Source organism: Pongo pygmaeus, chromosome 1 (assembly GCF_028885625.2).
Source record: "Pongo pygmaeus isolate AG05252 chromosome 1, NHGRI_mPonPyg2-v2.0_pri, whole genome shotgun sequence".
NCBI lineage: Eukaryota > Metazoa > Chordata > Mammalia > Primates > Hominidae > Pongo > Pongo pygmaeus.
In genome coordinates this window covers 204949820-204962489 of record NC_072373.2, presented here as the reverse complement: position 1 = coordinate 204962489, position 12670 = coordinate 204949820, and the positions used below count along the sequence as shown (strand labels likewise).

Below are 12670 nucleotides of genomic sequence, written 5' to 3'. Positions count from 1 at the left end.
AGGAGGCAAGTGTCAAGAGACTTGGCTCACCAGCAATGTGTCTGGGTCCTTGGAGTTCAGCTCTGTGTCTATGACATGGTCTCTGATCTCAGGTGGTCTGCGATCCAACCCTGTAGAGAATCAGTCTTGGATTTGGAAGGGAACTTCTAGGGCATCTAGTCCAACCTCCACCCAAAGGGGGAAGCTTTTCTATAAGAAACTTGGCCTTGCCGGGCGCGGTAGCTCATGCCTGTAATCCCAGCACTTTGCGAGGCTGAGGCAGGCAGATCAGGAGGTCAAGAGTTCAAGACCAGCCTGGCCAACATGGTGAAACCCTGTCTCTACTAAGAATACAAAAATTAGCCAGGCACGGTGGTGCATGCCTGTAATCCCAGCTACTTGGGCGGCTGAGGCAGGAGAATCACTTGAACCGGGGAGGTGAAGGTTGCAGTAAGCCAAGATCGTGCCACTGCACTCCAGCCTGGGCAACAGAGCAAGACTGTCTCGAAAAAAAAAAAGAAAGAAAAAACTTGGCCTTTATCTTCTGTATTCCTAAATGAACCACATTTAACAGTGATTCAAACAAATGAATTCGCAGTAAGGTACCCAAACCGTCATCTGGGTGCACAGGTTTACTGGGACAGCTAAAACAGCACTGAAAATCAGAATTCTCCACTGGGAGAATGATACAGAGTAGACAGGAGCACCTTTATAAAAGTGCTGGGGATGGGGGATGAGACCTCACTCCAAGGCATGCAAGGATAAGAGGCCCTGCCTTTTTAAGGAGGTGGGAACGGCTGAATAGTAGGGCTTTCATTTGTTCACTGAGTCTTGTGAGCAGGTCTGAGGCAGAGGGGAATTGTTCTGGGCAACGAGGGGATGCTGAGCTGTCAGAGCAGCCCCCCTCCCTGTGCAGGGCTTAGAGCAGGTCTGCCTGGGTAAGCTTCTCCTACTAGCTTAGGACCTTGGGTACATTACATTGCCTGTTCACTTCTCTGTATGGTGGAGAAAATGATGCCTGGATGTTAAGTGCTCAGTAAATAGTAGCACTGCCATTTTCCCAAGTGGAGTGATTTCTTTCTCCTCCAGCTTCCCAAGTTTAGAGCACATGTCCCAGTTCCTCAGTGCAGTGTCAGTCACATGGATTGCTCCAGAGCCCAGCAGGCCCTCCCACCTCATCCCTGTGCTGCCCCAACAGCCACCATGGCCACTGTAGCCTGAACGGCAGCCACTCTCCAGTCAACTCACCCTGCCTCCACTTTCTCTTCCTTAAAATGGTTTTGTTACTGACCACTGCAGCCCCCCACATTCAAAAGCCTTCAAAGAGCCTCCACTGCTTAGAATAAAAAAATGGGGAGGGGGCCTGCCTGGAGGGCCTACCAAAGGCAGGTTCTCTGTGCATGAGGCAATCACAGGCTTACTAAGTGTTTAACAATTAAGTGCTTTATTGGGGTTTGGCTTGGAAGGTTCATCTGACTTCCGAAAGGACAAGCTCAAGTTCTTTCTCCTCTCAAAGCTTCCCAGACCACAAAGCCCTCTGTGGTCACTCCTTTCACCAAAGCACTAAAGCACCCTGGTGAGTACAAGTATGTGGTCGAGAGCCTCACCCTCAGGTAAATAAGCATTCTACAGCTCTCCTTCCCCTCACATAGGCACGTGATATGCTGGCCTCACCCCATCTTTTCTCCATCCCTAGCACATAGGCCAGTGTGGAGCACAATCTAGGTGCTTGTCAAATGTTAATTTAAGGGCCTCCTTCACGTCCTTCAAACCTCTCTCCACTGAGCCCAGTCAACCATAAGGCCCAAGTACAAACTCCTCAGGAAGGGACAAGCCTCATTTTCCATTCAAGACAAAAGGAATGGAGTCTGCTCCTTGGTGACAGCCCCAACTGCTTGTCAAACCACTCTGGCCTTATTAGGCTAACCTATTGGAAGTACTGCCGGGAGAGGCTGACCCCACTGGGACAGACGCAGACTCCCATGATGGTTAGAGAACGCCGGGCCCGGGAATGCATACCAACAGACCCTTCCCCAGAAGCTCGTAGGTGCCACCGCTCCTCCTCTTCACTCCAAGCCAGATGCAAAGAATGGGGGAGTGAAAGCTACTTAACTGATCTCCCCCAACCGTCTCATTTTATCCAGGAGAAAATGGGGGCCCAGGACTAAGTGCTTCTCCAAAGGTCAAGGTAAAATAGAAAAGCCAGAGCTTCTGTTTCTGTGGTAAGATGCATCCCCTTCAGTTTCCTGTGACTTAAGCCTGTCACAAGGCAGAGGCTCAGGATCGCCCTCTGATAGGAAGTCAGGGCCACCATGGGATGGGTGGTAACTGACGAGGCATCCTTTCAGGCCTATGCTGATCCTGCCCTTGCTTTCTCCTGAGGCCAGATTCCCTCCCTAAATGTCTTAGATGAACAAAAGCTCACTGCCACTTGTAGGACACCTCGTATCATTATGCCAAGTTTCTACCCTCAGGCCCTCTTTATATTCCCATCTACCCAGAACTGGTATTTTAAAGATCCCAGAGCACCTACTATGTGCCAGAGACAGGAGCCAAGGTGAACTGTGCTGCACCACTGCACACAAGCCTCATCCTGTCCTCTTGGTTTAGATATTGCTCAGAACCTATTGTTGTATTCAACTATACTTGCACTTGCTCCTATTTGCCCTACATGGGCGTAACTCTTTAAACCAAGCTTTGTTCAGAATTCCTCTGATTGATCATTTAAGTAAATTTAAAAGTCAATTTAAGGAATATAAAAACTGCATAATTTTCAACTCAAGAGTATAAACTTAGATCACTCATTAGCCTCTGGTTGAAAACAGTAATCGTGATTTATATGGAATGCTAAATATCTATGTTCTAAGTGTGCTCTCTTGCCACAAACCCATTTAATCTTAACAATCTTAGGAGGTAAGTTGAGGTAGGCTGTTACTGTTCTCATGAATAAGTTCGGTAAAACCCCAATCTCAAGATACAGCCCAAGCAGCAGAGGCACATGCGTTAGCAACACATGGACCCCACCGCAGTATTAGCAATCATCTTTTGCTGTAAGTGCTTGGCTTCCAAGAGCTTTTATACAGATGTCTGAGAGGCACAAAATATGTATAATTAGGCTATTTCCCAAATAGCACAGGAAAGCTGCCAAAGGTGTTCCCTGAATTGAGAGGCAAAGCACTGACAATGGGGACTATTACAGCCTCTGGATACAAGATGACGTATCTGCCAACCTTAACCACCCGAGTCAAATGCTACTTTAGAAATAATTAAGATTCCCTTTAGTCATTTCACAGGAGTTGCTACAGCAGCACATAAAGTTTTATTAATATTCTGATTCTCGCGTCATAGCTTTTATGGCAGGAAAGGATGAGGACATGCCCCACCTGTAACGTAGAGCAAGCAAACCACCAAGTAGAATCTTGAGATTCTCTCTCAACTGTTCTCTAGAAACATGCTTGTGCTTTTAATCTGCCTTTTAAAAGGGACACAGGACAAAAAATGCTTGTTTGCAAATAAACATCTGAAAGAATATAGTAACAGCTGACCTGGGCTGAGGCATCCAAACAAAGCGGTCATTGTGGAAGGAGACAATGCAAACCACACTGGGGCAAGAAACTGAGGGCAGAGAACGTGCAGTCATTTGTGCGTTGGGTATTTCTACCAGCCCCAAAGGCCCCATCTGGAACAAGTATCAACCAGGAGAGTCTCTATGGCTTGATTTATTAACCTAACTCGAAAGAAGTCACTGCCACCAACAGCACTGTGCAGTTTTATTAACCATTCAAGTCCAGTAGCATCTGGTAAGATTGGGACAGAATTGGGATTTGAAAAGTGAACAGATATTCAGCATCTAACAGTTCAAAAGAAGCCACTACATACTCTTTTCACAAATATGTTTTCACAGAGCCAATACAGTACTAGCCATTAACCCAGTACACCAAGTGTACTGAAGTAGAAAAGATGCAACAAGAAAAATAGCTACATTAGAAAGACCAACACTTTAGAAAAAGAGTAAAACACTTTCAGTTTCTCCCCTTTAGCCCCTAAAACAACATCTTACAGTCTGGATCTGGATCTACCTATACAGTCCTACATTAGCTTCTAAAATATTTGTCAGGAGGGAAAAAATAAAATGACACTGGCCAGTACAGTCTTTGGATATTTAGGAAGGGGATGGGGAGAAAGTCAGTTCTCAGAGCAAATTAGTCAGCTTCAGTCTCGTCAGCAGGGTCTTTGGATTCTTTGTTCTTCCGCACTTCTTCAATGTGCTTATCCTGTAAAGGAAGGGTAAGGTGTCATCAGTCAAAAAAAAAAAAAAAAAAAAAAAAGCCTGTCAAGTCACGACCCCCAGCCCCCACCTCAAAGAGGCCCAACACAACCTCAGTACATATATTACAGCCTGTGGGAACTACACAATTTAAGTTCTGAGACATCATCATCGAATCTCCTGGGTCCCTTGTAGAACCTAACAAGCTGCCTACTGGACTTCCAAGGACTGTGCACTTATGCTGGGAATTACTGAATATTCCATCTTAAAATATACCTTTCATTTAACATGTTAAGCCCCAAAATGGACGACAAAAAGACACCAAACACCTTTTATCAAAGCACTTACTTCAAGCCAACTCATTAGTGCATCAAACTCCAAGCTCAACCCTTTTACAAGGTAAGAAACCAACCTTCTCTCGCAAACGCTCCAGTTTGGCAGCCATTTGTGCCTCTCGGTTCTCTTTATTAGCTTCCATTTTGTGGGTCAGTTTCTCTTCTGCCATTTTACTGAAGTTGTTGTTCTCTTCTATTGCCTTCTGAAGCACTTCTTTCTCGTGCTCTCGTTTCTCAGCCAGCTGCTTCAAGACCTCAGCTTCATGGGACTGGAAAAAAAAAAGTTTAATAGGCTAGGTACTCTAAAATGTATTCAGGCTGGGTGTGGTGGCTCATGCCTGTAATCCCAGCACTTTGGGAGGCCAAGGTGGGTAGATCATTTGAAGTCAGGAGTTCAAAACCAGCCTGGCCAACATGGTGAAATCCCACCTATACTAAAAATACAAAAATTAGCCGGGCGTGGTGGCGGGTGCCTGTAGTCTAAGCTACTTGGGAGGCTGAGGCAGGAAAATTGCTTGAACCCAGGAGGTGGAGGTTGCAGTGAGCCGAGATCGCGCCACTGCACTCCACCCTGGGTGACAGAGACTGCCTCAAAAAATAAAATGTATTCAGCATAAGTTAAAATTACAATAAAAATAATTTACTAAGGGGACTGAAAAGGAGCAGAAAATAAGGTCCCTTTAAATAACACCGAAATTAGGACCTGAATTATCCCTACCATGAAATACTGTGAAAATGATATTCTTTTTCTAGTATTTGTATTTAACTTTGGAAAAGTGCTTATCTGTTCAGAAATCTCTTACCCAATTAGTCCTTAAGGAAATCCTTGTAAGATTTACTGCTTAATGGTATCTGGATGACTTGAGGAATATGTACTTGGGAGTGGCACTTTTATTGTAAAGAATTTCACTATTTAACTTCAAAAGCTACCCAAAGAAAACTAGCTCATTGTAAAAATTTTAACCATAACTGATAAAACAATGATAGGAAATTTAAGGCTAAGCCTGTAGATTACTATTTAAGACAGAAAAATTTGTTTCAAGGAAAAGGCTTATTATTAGCTTTTGTCTCAGGAAACTGCATTAATTACCAGACCATACCTTGGTATGACCCCTTCAACAGAACAGCTTGTTCTCAAAACACATTGGAACCACTGACTCGCAGGATAACCACAGAGCATCTGACACTGGTTCTATTGATTCTCTTCTGCCAAATCCTAGTCATGATGGAAGTTTCACTATATTTAGCCAGTTACTATGTAAAGCACAGGCTAATGACTACAGGGCCAGGGTTGATGTCTAAAAAGCTTTCCACTGTCCAACCTTTGGTTGTATTGCTTCCTCCTACTCCATGAACTCACACTATTACATAGAAGCATAGAAGACGACTCCTTAGTGTAAGCACTGAGGCTCTTCGGGCGGGTGTGTTTGTGTACTACAATCACACTATGCTGGTCTGGGGAAGGTTATTACCTTACCTTTTGTGCCTTACTTGCCCCAGCTTTAAAATCAATCCTATCAGGGTTGTTGAGAAAGGGAGTTAAATGAAAAATTATGTACAGTTGTTAATGAATAACATTGAATGGAAAGAAACACACCAAAATGTTAACACTGGTTGCTTCTGGGAAGTGGGATAATGAATACTTTTAATTTCCATTTATAAATTTCTGTATTTCCCAAATTTTCTACAACTAGCATATTAATATTTAATGATTCTTCTGATTAGCTTTTAAAGATAGTTACTTTATAATAGACTTGTTTAGATAAGAGAAAAGCTACCATGATACCAGCTGAGCAACACAATCACACTAGCAATTTAAGATGTTTTTATTGTACAGCTCTCAAAAAACAAAACCCAAGTGCCAAAGAATCATCTGGCAACAAATCTTTTCAAAGAGGAAGCATGAGAGAAGCATAAGCTTTGGTTTAAGATAGACCAGGGCTTGAATTCTGACCCCAACACTTACTAATTGTATGACTGCAGAAAAACGACTTAACATTCCTGAAACTGTTTCTAATTTCCATTATTTGAGGCAACACCATGTATTAAAGGAGAAAAATATAAACAAAGGAGCTGGCAGGTAACAGTTCAATAAATGAGGACTGGTATTTCCTTCCAGTCACTGGCATATGTAATAATCACAGTATAGCTACAATTCTGTTTTCTTCCTGTTATAGAAATAAAATTGATCTGCCCATTACATAAATTAATATCCTGCTTTCTGTGAATTGCTTCGTTTACCTTGCGTCTTTCTTCTGCAGCTTCTAATTTCTTCTGAATTTCCTCCAGGGAAAGATCCTTCTTCTTTGGAGGCGAAAGGGGGAATTCTGGAACAGATTCTTTTGACCGAGGGCTGAGAATCAGCTCAAAAGCCTGGCCTGAGGCACGCTTCTCCAGTTCTTTCACCTGGATATCTAGAATTGATTATATTTATAATTCAGAAAACCAGGATTCTCCTATTCTAATAAACTGTACTATAATTTTCTAAAACCCAAATCAATTTAATGTATTAAACTAGGGCTGATAAGGAAAGTTGTGCTTTTCCCCCCTTTTTATTCCTATCAGCCTACTGACACTAGGGGAAGATGTGTTTGCAGGCAAGATATTATTATCTAAATACCATTTCCCAAGGCCAGGTACCATGGCTCATGCCTATAATCCCAGCACTTTGGGAGGCCAACATGGGAAGATCCCTTGAGCCCTGAAGTTTGAGACCAGCCTGGGCAACAAAGGGAAAGCCCATCTCTACAAAAAAAATTTTTTTTAATTAGGTGGGTGTGGTGGCCCATGTCGATAGTCCCAGATGCTATCGAGGCTGAGGTGGGAGAATCGCTTGAGCCCACTTGAGCTCCAGAAGTCAAGGCTGCAATGAGCTATAATTAAGCCACTGCACTCCAGCCTGGGCAACAGAGTGAGACCCTGTCTCAAAAAAAATAAAAACCATCTCCCAGAAAAACAAAGCTCAATATTTTTGGATTAATAAATACTGTTTTGAGACATCAGTATCTGACAATCGCTTTCATAAACAAAAGACTTGTGCAAACTCCACAATTTTGCTTTAGACTAAGCCAAACTGTCCAATAAACAATTACGAGCTCTCGGCACATAGAAGTGATAATCATTTTTAAATTCTTCTCCTATTTATAAAATAGGTTTTGGTAAGACCAAAACATAAGTGCCAAATCAAAGGCGAAGACCTGAGCCATCTCAATCTAAAATCATAAGCCCATCCAAATAGATGGGCTTTTCCAATCAGCTTTTCCAAATAGATTACCTACCAGAAGAAGCCATGGTGAACAGAAGACAAGCGACAGGCAGTGTATTCTGCACAATCAACTGGGATAAGGAAAGTCCTGAAAATGATTTTCGAAAACATGCAATCACTTTCTTTGCCTTTCTATGTCATCAACCCAAAAAAGATCTCACATCACATCTACATACATCGTCAGAAAAACACGTGGAATAAAGACGTCTAAATTAACCACGAAAAAAATTATCAAAATCTACTAAATAAACATTGGGAAATATGACCTGAATGATATTGGTTGCAGAAAATCAAGTTAACTGAGCTTTCTGGGTCATAGAACCCTTGGATTTTTAAAATCAGACGAAGTCACAAGGGTGAAGGATTTTTTTCCCCCATAAACTCTTTAACATTTCCCTGAAACTGTAAGATATTCCAGATTCAATTCCACAGTGCCCCGGGAGCCATCTTAATACTGCCTACAACTCATTGTGCAAATGAAATACCCACCCCTGCTTTGTCTGTGTCTGACGTGGTGGATAAGAAAACGCCCAAGCTAATAGTAACCAATAATGTTGAACTCCTATTGTCCCTCAGGTTTAAGCTTCCTTGTCCAACAGCAAGCAAAATATTTATGAACCTCTAGATTTTGACTTATATTTGCTGCCGTTATGTCATGAAAAATGCTGTATCTCTTGTTGATCTTTTTAACATTATGACTTTTGTAGACGCCAGCTAGTACCAAAAACGTAGGATGACAGGTTCCCAAAAGCTAGGAATTAAAATCAGAGGCAGCGACAAGATTCAGGAAAAGCAGAGAATTAGACGCAACACCGGACCCAGGATGGGCGTGGCCCTGGTCCAGGCGAGGGAAAGAGGACCGGTCGCCCCCGGCCAATCAGAGCACGACCTGTGCTCCGGCCCCTGGCCCCGCCCCCTTCCTCCCCGCGCCTTTTCGAATCTCCCCGAACTCAACACCCCAGAGCCCGCGCGCGTGGGAAGGGGAGGGGTGGGCGGGGCTAACGGTCCAATCCGGGTAACTCCGCCCCTGCCTGACTCCCCCTGCGCGGACGCCCCCCCAACTCCCGCCAAAAACACCTCCAGGCCGCCGCCACCACCCCCGTCACAGTTCAGCGGGTGGGGCAGGCGCCGAGAACAGGCCCCCGGGTGGCCCCGCGGTGAGCTCGCCACCGCCTCCCGCCGTCCCCATGCCCAACCTGCCGCCACCCAAGCTGTCCGCGCGTCCGGCTGCGAAGACAGAAGAACCCTCGTGGGTCCCGGGAGCGCCGCCCCTCAATCACCAGCTGCGGTCGCCAGGGGACGGTCGCAGGGAGGGTCGCGGCCCTGACTGCCCGCAGTTTGGTCCTAAAGACGCTGGTCCCTGGGGCACCGCCCCGTCCCTTCAGACAATGGGGACCCCGGCGGGGCCCGCAGGGAAGGGAGGGAGGGAGGTAAACGAGGGCCCACGCCCCCTATTGTCTCCTCGACGGCACCCCGGAGCGGACGCCCGGTGATCGCCCAGCCCCCTGCCCACGAACAGCCGCGCCCCCAGAAAGCGGGGACAAAGGCGAGGCTCCGCCCGAGCCACACACAAAGCGAAACGACCCCCGCCCACCAACCCCTCCGAGGCCCGCAGCCCCGCCCGCCGCCCTGCAGCAGGGGGTCGCTGCCACGGCCCAGCCCCTCCCGCCAACCGCGTCCCTCTTGCTGGCCTCAGCCAGCCACCGCCTCCTCCGAGCCCCGCACCCACCTGCTCAGTCCGAGCCGCCTGACCACACTCTGAGCACCAACAGACCCGGGCGCGCACAAAAGCGCCAAACAGCGGCACGTGACCTCCCCGCGGGGCTCCGCATTGGCCGAGAGAGGCGGCACGTGCCGTCCCCGCCCCCCACAACCCTCGTGGAGCCCCGCCCCCCGGGACCCCTAAGCACCTCGGGAAGTGTAGTCCTGGCCGGCAGAGCAGGAGGACAATGCGGGGGGTTGCGGGGCGCCTGGGGAGCATCCCCAGGTGTGAGCCTGGGACTAGGGGGTGGTCTCGCCGTGGAAGAGGGCGTGGCAGTGAACCCCGGACTAGGTCCGAACCAGCTCCCCATTCTCGAGAACAAGGGCAGGGCGGAGCAGGCGGAGGGCGGGGGGGTCCTTCCCTACCTTTCCAAACCTTGGCCGCCTGGACTCCACCTTGTAGAGCCACGTGCCCGCCTCGCCCCAAGGGCAGCACTCGAACAGAGCAATGCTCCATCTAGTGCCCCACCCACATGGGTGCCTAAGACGCCCGAGCCCCTGTGACAGCACAATGCCACTCTACGCCCCTGCAGGGCCCCCTGTCCCCGGCGCCCTACACCGATACCGGCGTGTCACCCATATTGTGATATCATCGTAATTTCTAATCCACTCAGCCCACCGGTCGCGGGCGTGGCCCTTCCCTCACTGTGTGCGTTCTTGCCAGCATCCTCAGGTTCCCGAGCCGGTGACCAGGGACCTGTGCGGGAAAGCGTGAGGCTCAGGAATTTGATCGCCTTTGGTCTAACAAAGCCACTCAGCTTAAATGCAGACTCCATCTGTTCTGCCAAGCCTTCTGCGGATGATAGGGGAGGAAGAGCAATAGCCGTTCTAGACTACACAGATTGCAGTTAAGTGTTGCTTTTGTTCTCAGAGCACGTGCTCCCCAGAGCAGCACTGGGTTCTTTTTAAAAATCAAAAAACGAGCCACAAGGTCACTGTGCCCCCTGACCTGGATAGCTCAGAACCTCAGCAAAGGCACAAAGGAAATTGGTCTGACCGTGCCTTAGAATAACTGGCCCTTTCTCTCACAAAAAGGGGAAAAAAATAAATGAAATGTACATGGTCCCCGCCTCCTCCCATTCTCTGACCAAGACCGTGTCCTCGGTTGGTGGTCAATACACCGAGACACCGAGATCTTGACTAAGCAGAAGAGATATCTTTATTTTATTAATGGGCTGCATCTCCCCAAATCAAGAAACAAATGTGACCAACCTTCCTGAAACAACAGTCCTAATTTAGAAAGACTCTCATGCCTAGTTAATCACTAGGGATGTGCCAGAGATAAAATACAACTAAGAGGTGCCCGAGACAATAAAAACCGGATCATACAAGCAGCAGCACACTACACAAAGCAAACAATTAGCAATGCGCTGTTGCCTGAAATATGCTTGTTGCGGCATTTTTTTCAACAATCGCCCTTGTGTGGGGTCGGCCTCCCCCCCAAGCCAATCGAAGTGGTTTTCACTTAGCCTGTGAGCAGGACCAGGAATAATTCAGATACTGAGCCTTGAAAGGCTTCTTCTCAGACCAAACTTAGCTTCAAAATGGCTAGGTGCTTCCGTCTGTCATTTTTCTGAACAGAATCTCAGAAATCATTAGAAAAGTTGGAGAGGGATGGGGATAAGACCCCTCAGGAAAGCGGCAGATAGGCAGCCAACACAAATGAGCAAGGAACCCAAGCCCAAAAAGTCCTTACCCACTGAACAGGCTTTTTATCTTGAAGTCTTTGTATTTGATCTGGAGGTTCACAGAGGAAGGTCCCACTCATTTAATGCATTTTTTAAGTACAATAAATTGCCACACAAAAATCTCACATTCCTGACTATTAATGTTGTGACAGAAAAAAGAAATAAATCTTTCAAAACACTGATAATTTGAAAGCACTTACACTGCTTCCCCCCACCTTTTCTTTCTCCCTAGAGCAGATGTCTATTTCCATGGAAACCATAGCAAGGAACGTAGATGTTAGAACTCATGTTGATTTTTAATCTTTTTTAGCAATGCCACTTGGCTTCTGGGTTTGTTGGGAGATGCCTGGTTCTGCCAGTCTGTGACAATGTTCCGAGCTCCTCACAGCTGCTTGAGGACTGAGAGTGCTGGGTTAAAGTTTCCCCTAGAATGAGCCTTTGAATAAAAAGGTGCTTTGGAGGTGGGATAATTCCTGTCCTTTTATTATTATTATTATTATTATTTGACTTAAAAAAATTGAGACAGGGTGTCACTATGTTGCCCAGGTTGGCCTCAAACTCCTGGGTTCAAGCAATCCTCTTGTCTCAGCCTCCCAAAGTGCTGGGATTACAGGCATGAGCCACCACACCCGGTCTGATCCCTGTTCTTTAGGGTGGGGCTGCCTTCCTGAGAGCCAGATCACAGCTCATTATTGTCAGCTTTTGTGGGTGTCCTATATAAGCCTTGGAAGAGGAAGGGCTTTCAACTGTAAGGAGAGACAACAGCTTTGCCACTTCACCTTGGAGAGGGGCAGAATCGCCCTTCTCGAAAGCTTCCTTAAACGAACTTCAAGATCCACTCTTCTTCTGAAGTGGCAGCAAGGAGTTAATGTTCACATCTTGGAACTGTCTGTCTTTGCCCATGAGAATTATTTTTGCCTCTGCTCAGATGGTTTGGTTGGATTGTTATGGAGCTGGCTGTGACTATGGAGCCACACAACGAAGTGGAGATAGGGCAGTCATCCAGCTTATTTGATCTGTGTAGACAGCTAAAGGAGAGCACTTCAGGCTTCAAAGTCTAGAAGGAATGTCTACACTGATTAAACGGCGGGCCAGGCCATTGTCAGATCTCCTCTCCTGCCAAAGAGCCCGGCAGCCTTTGTTCATTGTTGGGCTTGAGGCTGCAGGGTTTGTCTCCCACTTGGCGCCTCCAAGTTCCACGGCTGCTTGCGAGGCCTGTCCTCGGCCAAAGGGTGTCGTGGGAGAGATTTGCTTGTTGTCCCCAGTCTCTCTTTTCCCTTTGTCTCCTAATCCTCAAGCACTATGCTCTAACACTCTCTTCTCTATTCAAAACCTGTCTATGAGTCTGCTATTTTACACATCTATCTCCCTCACT

At 46.7% G+C, this 12670-nt stretch overlaps 1 protein-coding gene across 2 annotated transcripts; it reads right to left on the bottom strand.

Annotated features, from left to right (window-relative positions):
- Positions 1-3732: 3732 nt before the first annotated feature.
- Positions 3733-11469, bottom strand: STMN1 (stathmin 1). 2 transcript variants are annotated; one of them, XM_054499653.1, is made up of 5 exons: positions 9974-11469; positions 7860-7934; positions 6823-6995; positions 4659-4850; positions 3733-4253 (listed from the first exon to the last, which is right to left on the bottom strand). In XM_054499653.1, exons 1-5 carry the CDS (start codon positions 10062-10064, stop codon positions 4182-4184), a joined length of 603 nt encoding a protein of 200 aa, XP_054355628.1. In that variant the 5' UTR covers positions 10065-11469; the 3' UTR covers positions 3733-4181. The 2 variants fall into 2 exon arrangements, with proteins under 2 accessions (XP_054355628.1, XP_054355629.1); XM_054499654.2 differs by lacking the exon at positions 9974-11469 and adding an exon at positions 9576-9682.
- Positions 11470-12670: the final 1201 nt, after the last annotated feature.